Source organism: Protobothrops mucrosquamatus, unplaced genomic scaffold (assembly GCF_001527695.2).
Source record: "Protobothrops mucrosquamatus isolate PMUCROS unplaced genomic scaffold, P.Mucros_1.0 scaffold3665, whole genome shotgun sequence".
Lineage (NCBI taxonomy): Eukaryota > Metazoa > Chordata > Lepidosauria > Squamata > Viperidae > Protobothrops > Protobothrops mucrosquamatus.
In genome coordinates, this window is record NW_015389624.1 from 28364 (window position 1) to 46197 (window position 17834).

The 17834-nt window shown below is 41.8% G+C and overlaps 3 protein-coding genes across 3 annotated transcripts; all 3 read left to right on the plus strand.

Annotated features, from left to right (window-relative positions):
* Positions 1-960, plus strand: LOC107298027 (putative olfactory receptor 2B8). The gene has a single exon (XM_015827388.1). The coding sequence runs from the start codon at positions 1-3 to the stop codon at positions 958-960; it is 960 nt and encodes a 319-aa protein (XP_015682874.1).
* A 1847-nt stretch (positions 961-2807) lies between these two features.
* On the plus strand, positions 2808-7299 carry ZNRD1 (zinc ribbon domain containing 1). Its single transcript, XM_015827390.1, has 5 exons — positions 2808-2894; positions 4049-4198; positions 5213-5310; positions 5845-5954; positions 7003-7299. Exons 2-5 carry the CDS (start codon positions 4069-4071, stop codon positions 7025-7027), a joined length of 363 nt encoding a protein of 120 aa, XP_015682876.1. The 5' UTR covers positions 2808-2894; positions 4049-4068; the 3' UTR covers positions 7028-7299.
* Positions 7300-10455: 3156 nt separating this feature from the next.
* On the plus strand, positions 10456-15876 carry PPP1R11 (protein phosphatase 1 regulatory inhibitor subunit 11). Its single transcript, XM_015827389.1, has 3 exons — positions 10456-10541; positions 13044-13152; positions 15633-15876. The coding sequence occupies exons 1-3, from the start codon at positions 10476-10478 to the stop codon at positions 15854-15856; spliced, it is 399 nt and encodes a 132-aa protein (XP_015682875.1). The 5' UTR covers positions 10456-10475; the 3' UTR covers positions 15857-15876.
* Positions 15877-17834: the final 1958 nt, after the last annotated feature.

The window sequence follows — 17834 nt, forward strand, 5'->3', positions numbered from 1 at the left end:
ATGTCCAGAGACTCATCATGGGAGAAAGGAAACCAAAGCTACCAAGGAGAATTCATCTTACTGGGAGTGAGTGACCGGCCACACTTGGAGATGTTGCTCTTTGTTCTTATCCTAACTTGCTATTTGATGACGCTGTTAGGCAACACAACCATCATTGTGGTATCAAGATTAGATCCCCATCTCCATACCCCCATGTATTTCTTTCTCAACAACCTTTCCTTCCTTGATCTCTCTTGTACCACCTGTCTTGGGCCCCACATGCTGGTGAACCTCTGGAGAAAAAGCAAGACTATCACTTATGGTGCCTGCGTGGGTGAGTTATTCATCTCTCTTGGTCTGGGCTCCACGGAGTGTGTTTTGTTGGCTGTCATGGCCTATGACCGCTATGCCGCCATCTGTCATCCACTGCGCTATACTACCATTATGAGCCATTCTCTGTGTTTCACAATGGCTGCTATCTCATGGGGAAGTGGCTTCAGCAATTCAGTAGTACAGACACTCATGACCCTTAGTCTTCCACGTTGTGGGCAGAACCAGATAGATCACTTTTTCTGTGAGGTACCAGCCTTGATCAAATTGGCCTGTGTGGACACCTCTGTTAATGAGGCAGAGCTCTTTGCCTCAAGTCTGATGTTCCTTCTACCACCTCTGGGTCTCATCGCAATCTCTTACAGCTACATTGTGGCTGCTGTACTGAGGATCCGCTCAGCTGAAGGGAAGCGGAAGGCCTTCAACACCTGTGTCTCCCACTTGATGGTGGTGTCACTCTTCTATGGCTCAGCTATTTGTAGTTATCTCCGACCTCCGTCCAAGTACTCTGGTGATGAAGGCAAGATGATTTCCCTCTTCTATACCTTTGTCACCACCATGCTTAATCCACTGATCTACACTCTGAGGAACAAAGAGGTACATAAAGCCATCCGAAGAATAATGAAGATCAACAATAAAGAATATCAATAGTGAAGGTCAATGTCTAATGAAGGTCATTTATCAACCTTATTCAACAGAGCAAAATCAATACTTTTAACAAATGCTCATTCTTTGTTACTCCAAACATGCTGCAAAGACTAATGATGAAAAAATAAAGCTAGTAGCTGCCATTTCTTTCAGAAAAACAACATGATTCATGATAATTACAATGATGATGATGTTTATAATTGCAGGGACGGTGTTCTTTATTTTTATTGCTCATGTATATCACCTTTGGAATAATCCAACAAATTATACAGTGTTGGGAAAATGACATTTAACTATAGTATTTAAATGGTATTTAATTTAAAAGCATTTCAAGAGTTTAAAAATAGGTAATTTACTCATCCCAGATCTTAGTTAATCTGTATTTTCACAAATATGCATTCTAATGGTCTATACCAGGGGTGTCAAACTCGCCACATCACATGACATGTCTTTTTTTCCCATTGCCAGCAATGGGGTGGGCGCGGTTTCACCATGATGCATTCGGCCTGCGGGCCGGCAGTTTGACACCCCTGGCCTATAGTGTGTACACATAAATGGTTACCTATTTTAACTAATTTGCTACTTTTGATCTTTAAAACTCTATAAACAGCATGGGAGCTGAACTAGAATATATCAAGAGCCACATTTCTGCGTAGGTCCATTCAACTCCTTAGCTATTTCTTTGACCCTTTGCATTAAATATGTAGTCAGTGTGTGCTGGAGACAGAACTTCTTCATGTGGAATATCCTCTCCAAGATAATGATTTCAGTGATTCATGCTGTTGTTGCTGGTAGTGCTTTAAACTGAATGCTGAAAAAGAATGAAATAGTCAGGTGATTGCTGGAAACGCACCTAGTTTAATAAACCCTACCTTTAACAATGTTTGATTAGTAAAAAGATGAGATATACGGTAAGTAAAAAAATATGTATGTGTTTATGCATGAAAATAAATAAAACAAGGTTGTGCAGTCCTTTGGAAAAAGTGTGTCAAAACACGCTAGAGTGCAAATGCAGAACACATCTGCAACTCAAGTACTGTAGTGAGTTTTTCAAACAGCTGTGGGGAGGTTTTCATTTCACTTTTTCAGATCCATACTCTTCTTTTACATTTTTAAAAAATTAAATCCAAACAACAGAAAGAATACACATAACTAGCCTTTGGATATTGATAAAGAGCCTCTTTAATGTATTATTTGTAGTAGACATACTCAAAATTAATGTAATTCCCACAATATTTTGAATTTTGCGTGGAATTTGCATGGGACTCTGGGGAAGATAGGTGGTTAAGAAATACGAAATATAAATAAATATCCATTAAATCTGCATTATATTGTTCTGTTCCTTTCTATGGGGATCTCCAGTTCTGAAGATATTTTTGAAAAAGATGCAAAGGTTGCTTTCCCGAATCTCGAATTATGCCATTGCGCATACTTTCTGACCAATAACAACTTTTGGAAAGTTTCACAGTATAAATTCTCTTTACAATAAATGGTGCGCAATACAACTGTGAAAAATGTAGGATAGGGTACTCCCTGCATTATGGGCTCCAATCTGATCCTTTATCTCCATTTTATTTATTTTTTGCCCCGTTCAATCGTGTCTGGTTCTCAGAGACTGCTTGGGCAAGTCCCTGCATGGGTTTTTGGGCAAGCGTTTTCAGATAATTGGCTGGAAACAAACCTTGCAGGCTTATTATACGTGAATACAGCCCCAATCAGAAAAAAAAAATGGGCTAGAAAACTCATCACGAGAAGAAGAGGATTGTTGTGTGGACAGTCTAGCGCTTATACTTTTTCTTTCTACTGCTCTTGAAGAGTGGCCGCTCTGCGCTCTCGAGCTTGTCTCTCCGGGAAACCAATTGAGCATTCTTGCTGAGTTTGCACGTGGAGTTACATTTAGAAGCCGACGACAGCTGATAAATGGACGGAGGGCAACGGTATTATTATGATTTTTATTATCGATTATATCGAATATATCGACTATGGTTATGATTCGAGCGTTTGGACTTTAAGGTGCACTCACGAGCTCCTCCGCTAAACTGTTACATTACACTGGGGGGCGGGGGGATACTTAAGATTGGTAGAAATTGCATGAAAACTTAAATTGCTCGATTTTCTCAGCTCAAAGCGACCTTAGTGAGAGGCATTCACATTTCTTCAAGTGTCTCTTACCCCCGATTTGGAGGAAATTCGATTCCAACCCCCATTATTCTCAGCCGGTGCAAAGGGCTGTCTAGAATGAGGCAGATCGTCAATCTAGCACACAGAAGAGCTTCCAGATAGGAGAAAATCGAAGTAGATGCAATTACTGTTCTGCAGAAGTAGACCATCTGCTTCTTTTTAGTGGGATGGCGACATACCAAGACAGACCCGTTTCGTCACATTGATAAGAAACTTCATCAAGAGGCGAGCTAGATTCTAGAGCGTTTTTACTTTTCTGGGCACGAGTTAAGCAGCATTTGGGCAAGTTCAGTATAGGGAGTAGAGAAGGAAATCTATGGCTCTGGAATTGTGGTTAAATTTCAGCTTGTATCAGCCCTGGTCATTATGGCCAATGGTGATCTATTATTTGGGAACATTTATATTTTGTTTCTGCATTAAATTATATATCAAAATATACAGTACAGTATTAACTGTTTTGGAAAAGTAAGATGGATCCATGTTAAAACTAGTTCGTATTAACTAAACAGAGCTTGGGAAGATTATATTTTCATTTCATACATTTGCATTGTATATAAATATAGCTGCACACACTAATTCTTCCACTATTTACTCCAGGTTTTTTCTCCCCTCTTTCTGGGTTTAAAGTTATATGGAAAGAAATCTGTCCCTATTTATTTGACAAAGTACCAGGCCCAAAATTAATAATTTTAATATTAGAGCTGATAACATTTGAGATAATGAATGATTGATTAGGGGAAGTGGCCTTTCCATATAAGATGAAAAAACATCAGCTTGCCAACCAGCAAAAGAAGATCAGACATCTCAAGTGGCCCTCAAAAGTGTGTATTCTTAAGATAGGGTATGAGTAATTATTCTGGGATCACTTTTTGATTTTTACGATGAAGTGTATGTATTCTTTCCCATACAGCCTCAGTTTATTTTCTAATTATGGAACAAGGAGGTTCCTACTTTGAGTCAGAACTTGATTTTTGTCCTGAGTGTGGTACTGTCCTGCCCCTGCCAGGTATCCAGGATAAGGTGATATGCCCCTGTTGCTCTTTCAACATTGATGTGCAAGGTAAGTCGTGTTTTGTAGGTGTATATTTTTCCAGGAGTATTCAAATTCATAGATAACAAATTCTAAGCATACTTTTCAGTGTTCTTTTATTAAAAGAAATTGGTAATTTTCTATCTTTCCCATCTGAGTTCATTCATTTAATACTTCCACCATTTATTTCTGCACTTGAAGCAATGAATGAAGTCTCAGTTTAATGCACCATTGGCGGATGGGGTGTCTATTACTGTAATGAACATCTATTTAAATTGGAAATTATGCATTTCATGTTTAAATATGGAAAGAGAGTGTTTATCCTTAATGTGCTTAATTTTTCAAAACAGCAGAAGAGATTACAGTGTCTCACTTATAACTAGAATATATCATTTCATAAAAAACACAATCTTTGAAAAAAAAATGATACAAAAAGCAATACCCTTGATTTAGAAAAGTAGTTGTCAGGAAAAAGTTGTAATTTAATCCTCTTCCTGACACGCTAGATTTTTATCTGTTGGAAATAACACAGCTTTAGTGATCATGTGTTCCACTCCAAATTGTGAGAATATAAGGAACATTAGATGAAATATAAAACCAGTTTGGTATAGAGGTTAAGGCACCAGGCTAGAAATTGGAAGACTGAGTTCTAGTCCTACCTTTAGGTATGATGTCAGCTTGGTGACCTTGGTCCAGTCCCTTTTTCTCAGCTCTAGGAAGAAGAAGACAAAGGCAACACACTTCTGAAATCTTGCCAGTAATATTACAGAGATTTGTCTAGGCCGGGGATCTTCAAACTTGGCCCTTTTATGACTTGTGGACTTCAACTCCCAGAATTCCTCTGCCAGCATGCCTGGCTGAGGAATTCTGGGAGTTGGTCCACAAGTCATAAAAGGGTCAAGTTTGAAGACCCCTGATCTAGGCAGTTGCCAGGAATCAACATTGACTTAAAAGCACAAAAAAAAAGAAAGAAAGAAAAGAAATTGATAAGCTTGAGTTAAGGAGCATTTTAATCATTCTTCATACATTTTCTTCTTTGCATAGAGTTTGAAAAGAGAGTCATCCATACATCTGTCACATTCAACAAAATAGATTCCTCTTCTTTGAGTGCAGAGAAAGGAAAAGAAGTTAAGGGTCCACTGGTGAGTGAATGAGAAGACTAGTTATTGGTTCCATTAGGCATCATAGGCACGATGGTGTCAATATGCAAATGATGAAAATTACATAATTTACGACTGTTTGCCTTATTTGCACAATTATGTCACCCTTGCAGATGCTGTCTGGGTCACCCTGTGCTGACATGGGAAATAGCAGACCCCACTGTGCCCCATCAAACATTTAAAATAGGCTTTGACTGTATTATATTTTCTGGAAACAATTTAAGAAATAATCAATCTGGAACAGCTGCAGAGAAGGAAAATGAACATGAGAGCAGAAATGAATTCCTTTGCAGAGGGGTCATGTTTTACCCTTGAGGAAAGACCAAGTCCATTCTTAGATTTTTAAAAATTGTGTGTAGGAGATTACACGAGATACAAGCTTGTATAAGGGTACCTTGAAAGACTCTGCAGCCTGTATTTATTGCCTCAGTTTCTCAGTTGCACCTTAGGGATTCTGCCATACCAGCGTCAAAAGGTTTACCGAACTCTTATTTTGTTCATTTTCAACCTTTTCAGATTGACAGAAAATGTTCTCGGTGTGGGCATGAGGGCATGGCCTACCATACTAGGCAGATGAGATCTGCAGATGAAGGGCAGACGGTTTTCTACACCTGCATCCAATGCAAGTAAGAGCTTGTATATTGCCTCCCTTGACTTATGACTAGATGTTTTAAATTAAGTCACATTTGTTTTGTCCCAGCTATATTGTTTGCTTGTTACAAGACTCAACATTAAATGTTAGGATTAGCCCTTAAGACCATAAACTATTTAGGATTTATATATTTTACTATTTTATTCAGGGATGATCTAAATCTGTACAAATTCCCCCAAGAATATGACACACTGTTTTCTGGTCTACCAGTAGACGCTGTGAATGTGGTTCTAAAGGCAACCTTTGGGAGACTCACACCTGATGATACCCCATGATGAAAATATATCTGAGTTCCAGGAGGAACTTTAAAGACTTAATTTACCATTCATTTTAGCACACGTAGTCCTCACTTAACGACAGTAAAGCAGCTGTAAAGTGCAGAGTCAAGTGACCATGACTCTTAATGATGGGAATTCCAGTGCTCCTGGTTGCTGTCATTAAGTGAATCACTGAAGGTTGTATAGCAAGGGCTTCAAGAGGTTGCCATTTGCAACCTCCTGCTGGCTGCTCCGTTGACTTTGCTTGTAGGAAGCCAGTAAAGAAGGTTGCAAATGATGATCCCATGACCATGGGATGCTGTGACTTCATAATTTGAGCTGAGCATCAAGCACCCAGATTGCAAGATCACCATAGGAAGACGGCATACAAGTACAGTGACCGATCATAACTAACACTCTTGTTCAATCTCCAGTACTCATCTGAGTTCTTTTCGAAGATAAGTATTGGAGATACCATTTGATGACGGCTCCAGATTTTTCTGCAGAATAGGTCTCAGATGAGTCTTCATTCTCTTGCCTATTCTGCTTTTGAAGTTCTGAAATAATCTACCTTGTCAGGCTATATAAATTATGTATAAAACAAGTGGGATAGTTGTACAGATGTTATAATATTAATTGCTGTGTGTAAAATGATTACGATGAGTCATTAATGAATGAAGCATATGTTTTTAATCCGTTGTCAGCAGTTGCGTGGAACTATAATACATCTCAGAGTATTTATGCTGTTTGTTCTTTAAATTCTAGGTTTCAGGAGAAAGAAGATTCTTAATCGTGTTTGCCAAAATACGTGGGAGACAGTACTTAAAACTCCACTCGTGACAGAGAATCATTTCTGTATTTTTATGAAGAGACTGTACCGTTCTTAGATGCTTTAGAAGCATCTCGTTTAAATTGGATGATTGATGACAGATGGTGACTGATTGCACAGTTCAAATGAAAATGGAAACAGCAAAAACAGGACCTGACAAGTGGCCTTCCAGAATTTCAAATCTCCTTTATCTCAGTTGTTTTGATCAGTGAAAGTACAGTATTCATAACATGGGTTGAGTTGCAAGCTTCTCTTTATTGCTGCTGTTATGTGTATTTATTTCCCTATAAATTCATGTTTTTATTGAATTTTACTGGTTCCTCCTGCTTCTATAAGCTTCTGAGTTTTTCACAGGACAAGGGACAAGATTGATCTTGCACTTTCCTTTGGATATGTTACGGCTTTCGTCATGCAGGTCTGAATTCTGTTTCAAAATGGAATGAAGAGGATTCTGTGTGGGGTGGTTGCTTAGCAATGCAATTGTATGACCTCATCATAATCCTATATTTTGCAAAATGATCTAATTCTGCTTTGTGGCTCTTTAGGAAATTGATGTGAGACTTTAGTAGCAACTAAATGAGCATGACAGGAATAAATAATGTGTAGTCTTTCATCAGACATCATGAAGGAGCTATGCAAATGTTCTGATTTTTGTTAATGTGAGTCTCAAAACCGCCTCCCCTTAAAGGAGATGGGGCTACTTGTGTAGTTTTTAGATATTGAACTAACTATAGATGAATAGGAGACACTATTCAATCACTTTTGCCTTTATTGGGACTTTCCAGGCAATTCTGCATCCTCCATACTAGATATTCAGTGTCCAATCTTTTAATGGGGTTTGAACTCATAGGCCATTCACTTGTTGACTACTGTATTACTGTACAATTAACTTTTAAGTTATCTTGGCCTGGCTGCCAGTAGCCTGCAGGAAAGGTAGGCTTATAAAAGCTATATAATTATGCCTTCCTTTTCTTATATGCCTTCACATTAGAAAGTTTTATGAAGGTTCAAATTCCGTTAAACAGTTGAACATAGAACATAGCATGAGGCTGCCTAACCTGAATAATCCGAGTAACAACCAAACTTGTTACATAGTGACTCCTACTGGCCAGTAGGTAACAACATCAAAGCATCTTGAAGATTTCAAAAGGGTTACCAAAGTCCATTCCAGCTGGATACCAGTACACTTTGATACACAGCCCTGTTAAATCATTGTGGGTCCTTAGTACCTCAGTGCTCTTTTCTATCAATCTTTCCCCTTGGGTTTCCAAAATTTGATTTTCTTGATAGCATTCAATACAAAACAACACTGGGAATTGGCTTGTATATTGAAAAGTCATTGGGTTATTTTAATTCCAATTCCTCTCCAAGGTGTGGGCTTATATCACACTTCTCTAATTGGGAGGGAGGACAGAAGCATGCTCTTTGATGGTGTTGCATAATTTGGAGAGGTAGGCACCATCTTTTTGGCTCAACTCATGCACTGGTGTGAATGCAGCGCAGTTGCTGTCTCTGACTTCTTCCAAATATCTGGACTACACTTACCAAACTGATAAAGCAGTTTCCTAATAGGATCTTGAAAAAGGCATTATAGTTCTGCTTGTTTAAAGCTTGGACTAGTTAGCTAGGGCGTAGTTGGAAATCATCTCAAATACAGATCTCAAATATTGCAGGAAATGAGTGATCAGCTATTAACAGTAGAAAAAAACCCTTTCAGATTCATAAGAGTTGATTTGTCAGATAGCAGTTTGAATTCCAAGTCCGGAATTTGCCTATAAACTACTGGCTTGCAATATTAAAATATTGAAAATGACAACGATGCCATCAGAAGAAGGTTGTCACATATTCCAGGATAGATATAAATGTTATATAAATATCTGGTGATACTCCACACAGCCAAGTTACAGAAAGAAAAAGAGCTTCTATCAAGGATTGCCTGCATTTTGAGATCCATGGTTTGCTTTGTACCATTCTAGGCAACACAGATTCCTGATGCTGTATGCAGAGATTGTCCCTAGAAAGAGGTGTTCCTTAGAAGACCATTTGAAAATTTACTCTGATGCAAAGTAGATCTGATCAGAGGCTAGCATCTTAGTCCTAAAGCATCTTTATAGACAGCAACCCTTCAGAAGCCAGTGTTTGGGGGGGGGAGCAGCTTTTGTTTGCATAAACTGACAATGAAATTAACTGACCTTGCATTTTTGTTCCAATTATGTCAGGTAAACGTCAGGCAATAATGTGACAATTTGAAGTTCTTTGATACTTTTAGTTTAAGCTAGAATTACATAGCTATAATGGTCTGTTTCATTGTGAAGTCTTCTTTAACATTTTAACCCTTTAATAAACATGAAGTAGGATTTGGTGAGTCAGCATTTCTAAGGCTGGAACAGACATTTAAAAGGCTACAAGATTCTTTATCATCAACATGAAATTCCTGACAACGCCCCCTAATAGAAGTCGGCTGTTTTAATTTATTTATTCATCAAACAAAAATTACAAATTCAAACAAAGAAAATAAGAAAATCAAACTCTTGACAGGGACCACAGGCACGCCAATGCACTTAACGCACGTCCCCTTAGGGACTTCTTAAAACGTGAAGTGAGGTCCACGGGAGTTAAGTTAGAATGAAAGCTGTGAAAGTTAAGAGCTGCGACAGCTGAATCGGGTAAGATAGTCCAGACTTTAACATTTCTATTACAAAAATCGATTTATTTTTTTTTACAATCGAGTTTCCCTGGTCTTTCTCCGGGGCTGCCGTAAACAAAAGTCCGTCTTTTCATCGAGTCCAAAACTAGGATTGTTCCCACGCCGGGGATCGTCATCACTTCAGAATCAAGCCCCACCATCGTGTCCACTATTTGAGTGGACAGTCCACTTTTTTCACATTATGTTCACTATTTTTTTTCACAAAATACTGGACATTTTTTTTTATTCAAAAGCTTTATGATGAAATGGTACGTAATCTAAAGCTGTACAGTTACTTTTTTTTACTACTTAACCCCCCCCCCCTTGTCCGCTATTTTTTGGAAGCAGACCTGGCAACCCTAATCACAAGAGCAGAGGAAACCCTCCCCCCCCCCCCCCCCCACGCCGCGGTCTCTAACGCGCTTAGGCGGCCCGCTTTACTTTTGGGCACGCCGGAAGTGAGTCTGGACTCTCCACGGGGATCACTTAAGGCAACGCACATGCACCGGAAGTAGGAAGTGGGGTTGGAAATCGACCGCCGCCCCTGCTTGTGAGGTAGAGACGGCGACTGCAGCGGGAGGGTGGGCGCTGCGGCTGAACAGGCGCCGGCAGGTGAGCTGAGGCTGGGGAGGGCTCCGTCGAGCCCTTGAGAGCGGGGCTCCGCGGATATTCTTCCCTCCCGCAAGCAGCTCCGCCGCAGACGGGTTCCCGCATCGCCGCAGCATGGCCGAGTCCACTTCTAAAGTGGGAGCGACCACGACCGTCACCGAGACGGAGGTGACTGAGCCGGTGAGGAGAGGGCCGGGGTAGGTGGGCGGGGGGGGGGGGGGGGGGGGGGGGGGGGGGGGGGGGGGGGGGGGGGGGGGGGGGGGGGGGGGGGGGGGGGGGGTTTTGCAGCCGGCGGCATGGCAACCATGATGACGACGGAGAGGGAGGAGCCCCGCCCGCGGAACCTCGGCGCCTGCGGTTGCCGTGGCAACCCCGAAGCGGGGGGGGGGGACTTCGGCGGTGGCGAGAAGGGCCGCGCGGCTGCGGCGCGAGCTGGCATGTCAGGTACCGGTTCGCTGAGCGGAAGGTCTTCTCTCCGAGACGGAAGAACATCTGGAGGGCAGAAGTCTTCCAGGGTGGGGAGGAAGCGGAGGCTGCCGTAACACCTTGCTGCAGTGGGAATCGAGGCCTGGTCGACATTATAGGCCCACGTGTGAACTGAACCCGACCCAGTTGGGACCTTTTAATTGGGTCCGCGTAATGGCGTAGATTTGGAAACAGGAGACTTCTGTCCCAGAATACGGTCGCCTGGAATTTGGCCGTTTTATCACACCCATGATCATTTGACCCAAGTGAAGAGAGGAATTCTGGGAGAGGAAGTCCACAGGTCTTAAAAGTGACCGAAGTTGAGAAATAGCAAGAGCACTTAGACCCAGTGGTTCTCAACCTTTTTAATGCCGCGACCCCCCCAACCGGTCGTAAGTCGAGGACTAAACCGGTCGTAAGTCGAGGACTAAACCGGTCGTAAGTCGAGGACTAAACCGGTCGTAAGTCGAGGACTACCCAACCGGTTGTAAGTCGAGGACTTTCCCTGCCCGGGAGCGCCGCGCATGCGTGGTTCCGCCCCCTGCGCCGGCCGAGGCGTAGCTGGCAAGCGGCAGAGACAGAGCAGGCCGACCACCAGCTGGCCCCTCTCAAGGGAGGTAAGGCACCCGCCGGAAAAGGGGAAAAAAATGGCGGACAGCCTTGCTTGGCGACCCCCGTGAAATGGTCGATCGACCCCAAATGGGGTCGCGACCCATAGGTTGAGAACCGCTGACTTAGACTTATATATCGCTTCAGAGTGCTTTACAGCCCTCAAAGCGGTTTACAGTGTCAGCATTTCGCCCCCCCCCAACCATCTGGGTCCTTATTTTACCAACCTTGGAAAGATGGAAGGCTGCTTTGAATGCTTCAAAAGCCAAGACAGCATTTGAGCTAAAGGCATTGAAAATGAATCGGATTGATTTGAAGTTCTCTGATTCAGTTTGATCAAAGTGTTGTTCACAGGAACAAATTCCATTATAAACCTAATCCAGAGATTCAGCTGAACTCCTTATGAACCGAATCTCCCAAAAGGGTGTGTGTATAGACATATGGATCAGAAGCTAGACCTGTAGTAATGTTGCTAGTGCAATCTAAATTATTTTTGGGATGCACCTATTGTATTTTTTTTTTACAATTATCAACTGTCTTCACAGACATTATTTATTTGAATTTTACTTGTACCTTGGATATTACAAGGGGCTGAGAGAATTTGGCTCATGATCAACTAGGCCACCTACAATATTGTTTCAGTTGCAGAAGGTCCTTGACTTACAGCCGGTCATTTATTGAATAAAGTTACGACAGACCTACTTTGGGCTTATTTACAGTCATTTGCAGTGTCCCGCAGTCACGTGACAATGGTTTCGCTGAAAACCAACACTGCCTCTTTTTTTTTTTTTTTGGCAAAACTCTGCCCATAGCGAACCATTGGTTTGCTTAATGACCAGGGCAATCAGGTTGGCCATATAAGAATCACATGACCAAGCTGACTTACGACTATGATGGGCAGATTCCATTCTGGTTGTAAGTCGACGGCTGCCTATGAATGTACCATTGACCCTAGGAAGCTCAAAAACATAGGAGGGCACCTTTTTCAAAATCGTGGATGATTTTGTAGATTATTGACGAATATGTGTGTCATATCAAGTATACCATTTAAATTTTCTCTATTTTAAGATACTTTGTGTTAGGAAGAAACATGCTAGACACCCTGATGTGATTATTAGTGGATATAATATTAATATTATATAATATAATATTGTGTTGCAGCAGTGCTGCCCGTTTAAATGTTCTTCTATTAGTGCTCTTCATAAAACCTAAGAGCTCTTATATAGAATTCAATTAAGCCTTGGATTCTCTATCAATACCTATGGACAGCTCATATTTCTGCCTCAGAACCTATTAAAATATAAAATGTAATTGTCTCCATGTATAATGAAAGGCTTCTTTGTTTTGTCTCCACGGGCAAGATAATGGCATAAGATATTGTGGTATAGGTGGGATTTGATCAAAAAAAAAGCGGCAGCAATTAAACTTTGAAGTTGCCCTCCGAACTGTCTGGAGTTGTCTTTACTGGCAAAAATAAAGAGGTTTTTCCTCAGGTCCAGCTATGTGGAAAGTATTTCCCAGAATTGAAAATCAAGCTGTTTTATATTGAATATGAAATTCCTTGATTATCTATAAATCAAACCCTCTTCTCTTCGGTCTTCTTCCCAGGAAAATCGTAGCCTCACTATCAAATTAAGAAAACGAAAGCCATCCAAGAAGGTGGAATGGTCAAGTGACACGGTGGACAACGAACACTTGGGACGGAGATCTTCCAAATGTGAGCACTGCCCTTCTCTACCGTTGTTTCTTAAAATACTTCCTTCTTACTTGTATTTCTCCTGATGTGAGTGCATCGTCCAGGATGCACTAATTGAGGGTAACTCATTTTTTTTTTACATTGTTTTAATCCAGTGATGGCGAACCTTTTAGAGACTGAGTGCCCAAACTGCAACCCAAAACCCACTTATGCATCGTCGAGTGCCAGGTGGGTGTGGCCCATTGACTGGGTGTGGCCCATTGGCTGGGCATGGCCAATTGGGTGGGTGTGGCCACAGTGGTAACGGCAGACTGGGTGGGACTAAAAAGTTCAATCAATCAATTCCAACTTTGCAAGATTTTTTTTTTCTGCGAGAAGTTGAAATTGACTGATTGAACCTCTTTTTTTTTTTTTTTTGCACATGGCGGCGGAGGCCTAAAGCGAAAAGGTTTTATAAAACCTAGCTGAAGGCCTAGGACTGGGGCGACGGCATGCGTGCCCACAGAGAGGGCTCTGAGTGCCGCCTCTGGCACCTGTGCCATAGGTTCGCCACCACTGTTTTAATCCATCCCTTTCTCCGGAGATGTGTACATGTAGTTTGTTGGCTTTAGGGTTACTCCCAAGTGTTCTTAAAGGCCATATGATTCTTCTTTAGACTGGTCATCTTCTAGCATACAGCATCAGAACGTAAGCATAGGTAATGAGATCAAACTCCACAGTATACTGACAAACTAGTGGAAATAGGGGAAACATTCCTGGAAAAGTAGGTGGAGGAGTCCTGTGTCATCATGTATGCTGGCGCATACATACTCCATTGGTCCTCTGTTGGGGAGCCACTTGCCATAATGGACATGTTCCATGGTTGTTTCTTGATAATATTTAGAATATAATCTTAAACTTCAAATGGAAATGATAAGCTTTGGGGACACCGGATTGCTTAGGACATTGTAGCCTGGAGAGGATACTAATTGCCTCAACCATAGGTACTTAGCAGTACTTATAGGAAATTGATGAGAAGGCATCTTGAGATGATCGCAGAATAGAGATATTACTATAACAAAAACTGAATCAACTGGAGAGATACTATTTGTCCTATTACTAATTACTCCCTGCGGTTCCCTGGCCAAATAAATGAGCAGCAAGAAGAATTGCTACATAATTCAAACATCATGTAGAGTCTTTACTTTTCCTTGGTGGGTTGGGTATAAAGAGGCTAAGAATTTGCCGTATCTCTACTATCCTGGCACCCAGATGTATCAGGAAAGTGAATTATTTGCTCCTGGCTATCGTGATCTGATCCCTATAGATTCCTATGGGATAGAGAGAAATGTTCTGAGTTTGAAAAGGTCTGCATAGTCCTTTCATTTTCCAAAAGTGAAAATTGTGAACAAGTGACTATTCTTTTGTCTCCTCTTCCTTTTTTAAAAAATTTTATTTATTCCTTTTTCACTATACAACAAAAATAAAAATACATTTTTCCCTTAACATTACTGTGTTGTACATCTCATATTATTTACAATTATTTACATTAGTCATATCTTTTTGTTTCTCTGTTCTAGCCAATCATAACATTTGTTCCATATCTCGTAGAATTCTGTTGCCGCCTTGTCTTTTAGTTCTAGCGTAAGTTTGTTCATTTCCGCGCATTCTAGTATTTTATATATAATCATATCATTTGTAGGTATGTTTTCACCTTTCCAACACTGGGCATATACTATGCGGGCTGCTGTTAATATGTGTACAATGATGTATTGGAGTTGTTTTTCCATCTTTAAATTTATTATACCCAAAAGAAATAGTTCAGGTTTGAGTTCAATTTGCACCTTTGTTATCTCCTGTATCCAGTTCCTTATCCGTTCCCAATAGATCTTTGCTTTAGGGCACAGCCACCACATATGATAGAATGTTCCCTCCTTATTTTTGCATTTCCAGCATTCTGGACTCATATTTTTGTACATTTTAGCCAATCTCGCTGGTGTTAAATGCCATCTATAGAACATTTTATATTGATTTTCCCTATATGCAGTTGACAATGTCAGTTTACAATTTCTGTTCCATAATCTAGTGAATTATTGTATTTCTGTGCTTATCTCTCTCGTGTTTTCCTCCTTTCCTTCCTTCCTTCCTTCCTTCCTTCCTTCCTTCCTTCCTTCCTTCCTTCCTTCCTTCCTTCCTTCCATCCTTCCTTCCTTCCTTCCTTCCTCCCTTCCTTCCTTCTTCACTGTCTACCTTCAATTCCTTATCTTCATGCATCCAATATTTCCATATATTTCGCTCATTTTGCATTTTATTAAACACCGTCCCGTGCCATATCAACGCTCGCTTTCCTCCTCGTTCACAATCTTCTCATGTCTCTTTATTCTCCCTTTGTTCTGTTCTTTTTCGTTTTGTTTTGTTCCGTCTTTTTTTTTTTTTACGTCCTCAATGTGTATTGCCTCCGAGTCCTTTTTAACCTTCCCTCCTTGCCATTCCTCTCCACTTCTTCCCTTTTCTCAACACAGGCTGCTGCATCTATGAGAAGCCCCGGGCTTTTGACGAGAGCTCCACAGAAAGTGAAGACGACGACGACGAAGGCTGCGGCAACGCCCATTGCATCCGAGGCCACAAGAAAGGTCAGCGGGGGAAGGCACAGTCCAAAGCGGGAGATGCCGCTGGTCCCAAGGAGAACAACTCCAAGAAGCTGGAGCTACCTGACCAAAACCACGCAGGGGCGATGCAGCACTGAACCATACTGGGCCAGGGGGCAGAGAAGGAGCTCCTCCGCTCTCCCCCCCAAAAAGGACTGACACTGCCCCAACTGAGGCGAAGGATGAAAAGAAGGGAAGGCCTATCCATCCCGTTCTCAGCTGTCTTGTGCTGGTGCTGCCTTGACTGTGGGTAAGGGGGAGGGAGGGAGGGAGGGAGGGGAGGGGAGGGCACGCACACCCAGCTCCATGCCTGTCTTTGTGTCAGTGCTGCTACTGTTGTCTCTATCCATCTGTGGCTGGTGAGTCTGTTTGGTGCCACCCATCCTCACCCTGCCCAATGAGGAATGTATTGGCAGGACCTTCTTGGGTACTGTGGCTGATTTTTTTCCCCCCCTTGCATCTTAATTAAATATTTGTTATCGGTGATGAATACGACGGGGAGTGGGTCTGCTTTGAGAAGAGCGGGGATAGAGCCTCAACCAAGATCCTTTCTCCTTCCCCTTGTCTCCCTCGGTATCTCTGGTTTCTTCCTTTATTGCAAGCTCCTTTCCCCCTTGGTCTTTTTTTAGCCCTGTGTAAGAAACCTACAATCCCCCTGCTTAATCCTTGCTTGGGTTCTTCTTGTGCGCCGAGCCTGCATCACTATCGGCTCCACTTGCAGACCCACTCACGCAAAATCCCTCCTTCTGACATAAAGCTGCCTTAAAGGTGCGATCATCAGATCCCTCCACCCTCTTAGGCTCCTAGCTCCTGGGAGAGGGGAGGTTCCACCTCATCAGTGATACACGACAATCTTCACTTCTTTTCAGGTATCTTCTTAAAAGGACACGTTTCCCCTGCGATGTTTTCGGTTGTTGTTTTTTTTTAAATTTTCTTATAAACATCCGTAAGAATTCTTAGTAGTTGGGAATGAAAGGAATGGAGAGGGTGCAAAGGACGTGGGAGATGGTTGGAGACCTTGTGAGTCTTAACTGATTTGGGGCTGAGTGAGAGGAACTTGGAAGATGTAAAAGAGGTGAATGTTGTATGCCAAGGCAGGGGCTGATGTACGTATGGACTCAAAAAGAAAAAAGGAAGCTGGGCCCAGTCTTTATGACTGATAAAATCCCCACGATCACCTTGCACAATCCCTGCACATTTTATTGCCTGGGCAAAAGTTCACATTAAATAAGACCTTTGCTAAAACCACACGGGACTCAGCAGGAGCCTGAGGAACGGGACCTTTTCTTGCGTTGCGTGAACGTTTGATTACTCTGGCTACCTGTGGTTTTCTGCGGGAGGAGAGACAACTGTACACTCTCAAAATCTTTCTCTTTTCCTCCGTGTGCTTATTTTGGCACCCCTGCTGATTAAAAAAAAATTACATCCCACCAGAAATGCTCACAGCAGTGTAACCTTTTGGACAGGTAAGCAGGCCTTAAGCTCAGTTTAGTGAGCCTTAGAGCAGGTATGTTTCTCAACAGCCGCGATGACTGAAGAACTTTTTTTTCAGAGGTTAAAGCTGAAGGCGCATGGTCATTCTCAGCGGAAACCTTTAAAATATGAAACCAAGGGATACAACTCCTGCCCCTTAGTGAGGTTTAGCCCCGTTCATTTCTCATCACTTATTTGCCGAAGTGGATTCTTTCTTAGGGAGAACTCTATGCAGGAAAGTGTGGGTTTCAGAGATGCCTGTTGTATTTTGTGTTCTCGCTAGATGAAAGTTGGATTGCAAAATAACAGAAGAAGGCTGGACCTCCTGGCGTTTTGTGATAAACCTCATACTTAGCCGCTAATTTTTAGGCAAGTTGCATGGCACAATTTAGTAAACATTGTGGTTGATTGAGCTTATGGACTTCATTAGGTGCCCTTTGCTTTCCCCCCCCCCCTCTACAATACAAACTTTTGAGTAAACTACAGATGTACAAATCTGGGCAGGTTTTATAAGATTGTATAGTATTATTGTCTTTTTTCCCACCAAAGAAGTAAGATATGTATTTGTTTGCTCATAATCAGCTGACAAAATGGATTATGCCT

Coding starts and splice junctions, on each gene's coding strand:
- LOC107298027 (XM_015827388.1), top strand. CDS start 1: ATGTCCAGAGACTCATCATGGGAGAAAGGAAACCAAAGCTACCAAGGA.
- ZNRD1 (XM_015827390.1), top strand. CDS start 4,069: ATGGAACAAGGAGGTTCCTACTTTGAGTCAGAACTTGATTTTTGTCCT. Junction 5,311..5,844: donor AAGAAGTTAAGGGTCCACTG/GTGAGTGAATGA, acceptor CAACCTTTTCAG/ATTGACAGAAAATGTTCTCG. Junction 5,955..7,002: donor TACACCTGCATCCAATGCAA/GTAAGAGCTTGT, acceptor TTTAAATTCTAG/GTTTCAGGAGAAAGAAGATT.
- PPP1R11 (XM_015827389.1), top strand. CDS start 10,476: ATGGCCGAGTCCACTTCTAAAGTGGGAGCGACCACGACCGTCACCGAG. Junction 10,542..13,043: donor AGACGGAGGTGACTGAGCCG/GTGAGGAGAGGG, acceptor TCTTCTTCCCAG/GAAAATCGTAGCCTCACTAT. Junction 13,153..15,632: donor GGGACGGAGATCTTCCAAAT/GTGAGCACTGCC, acceptor TTCTCAACACAG/GCTGCTGCATCTATGAGAAG.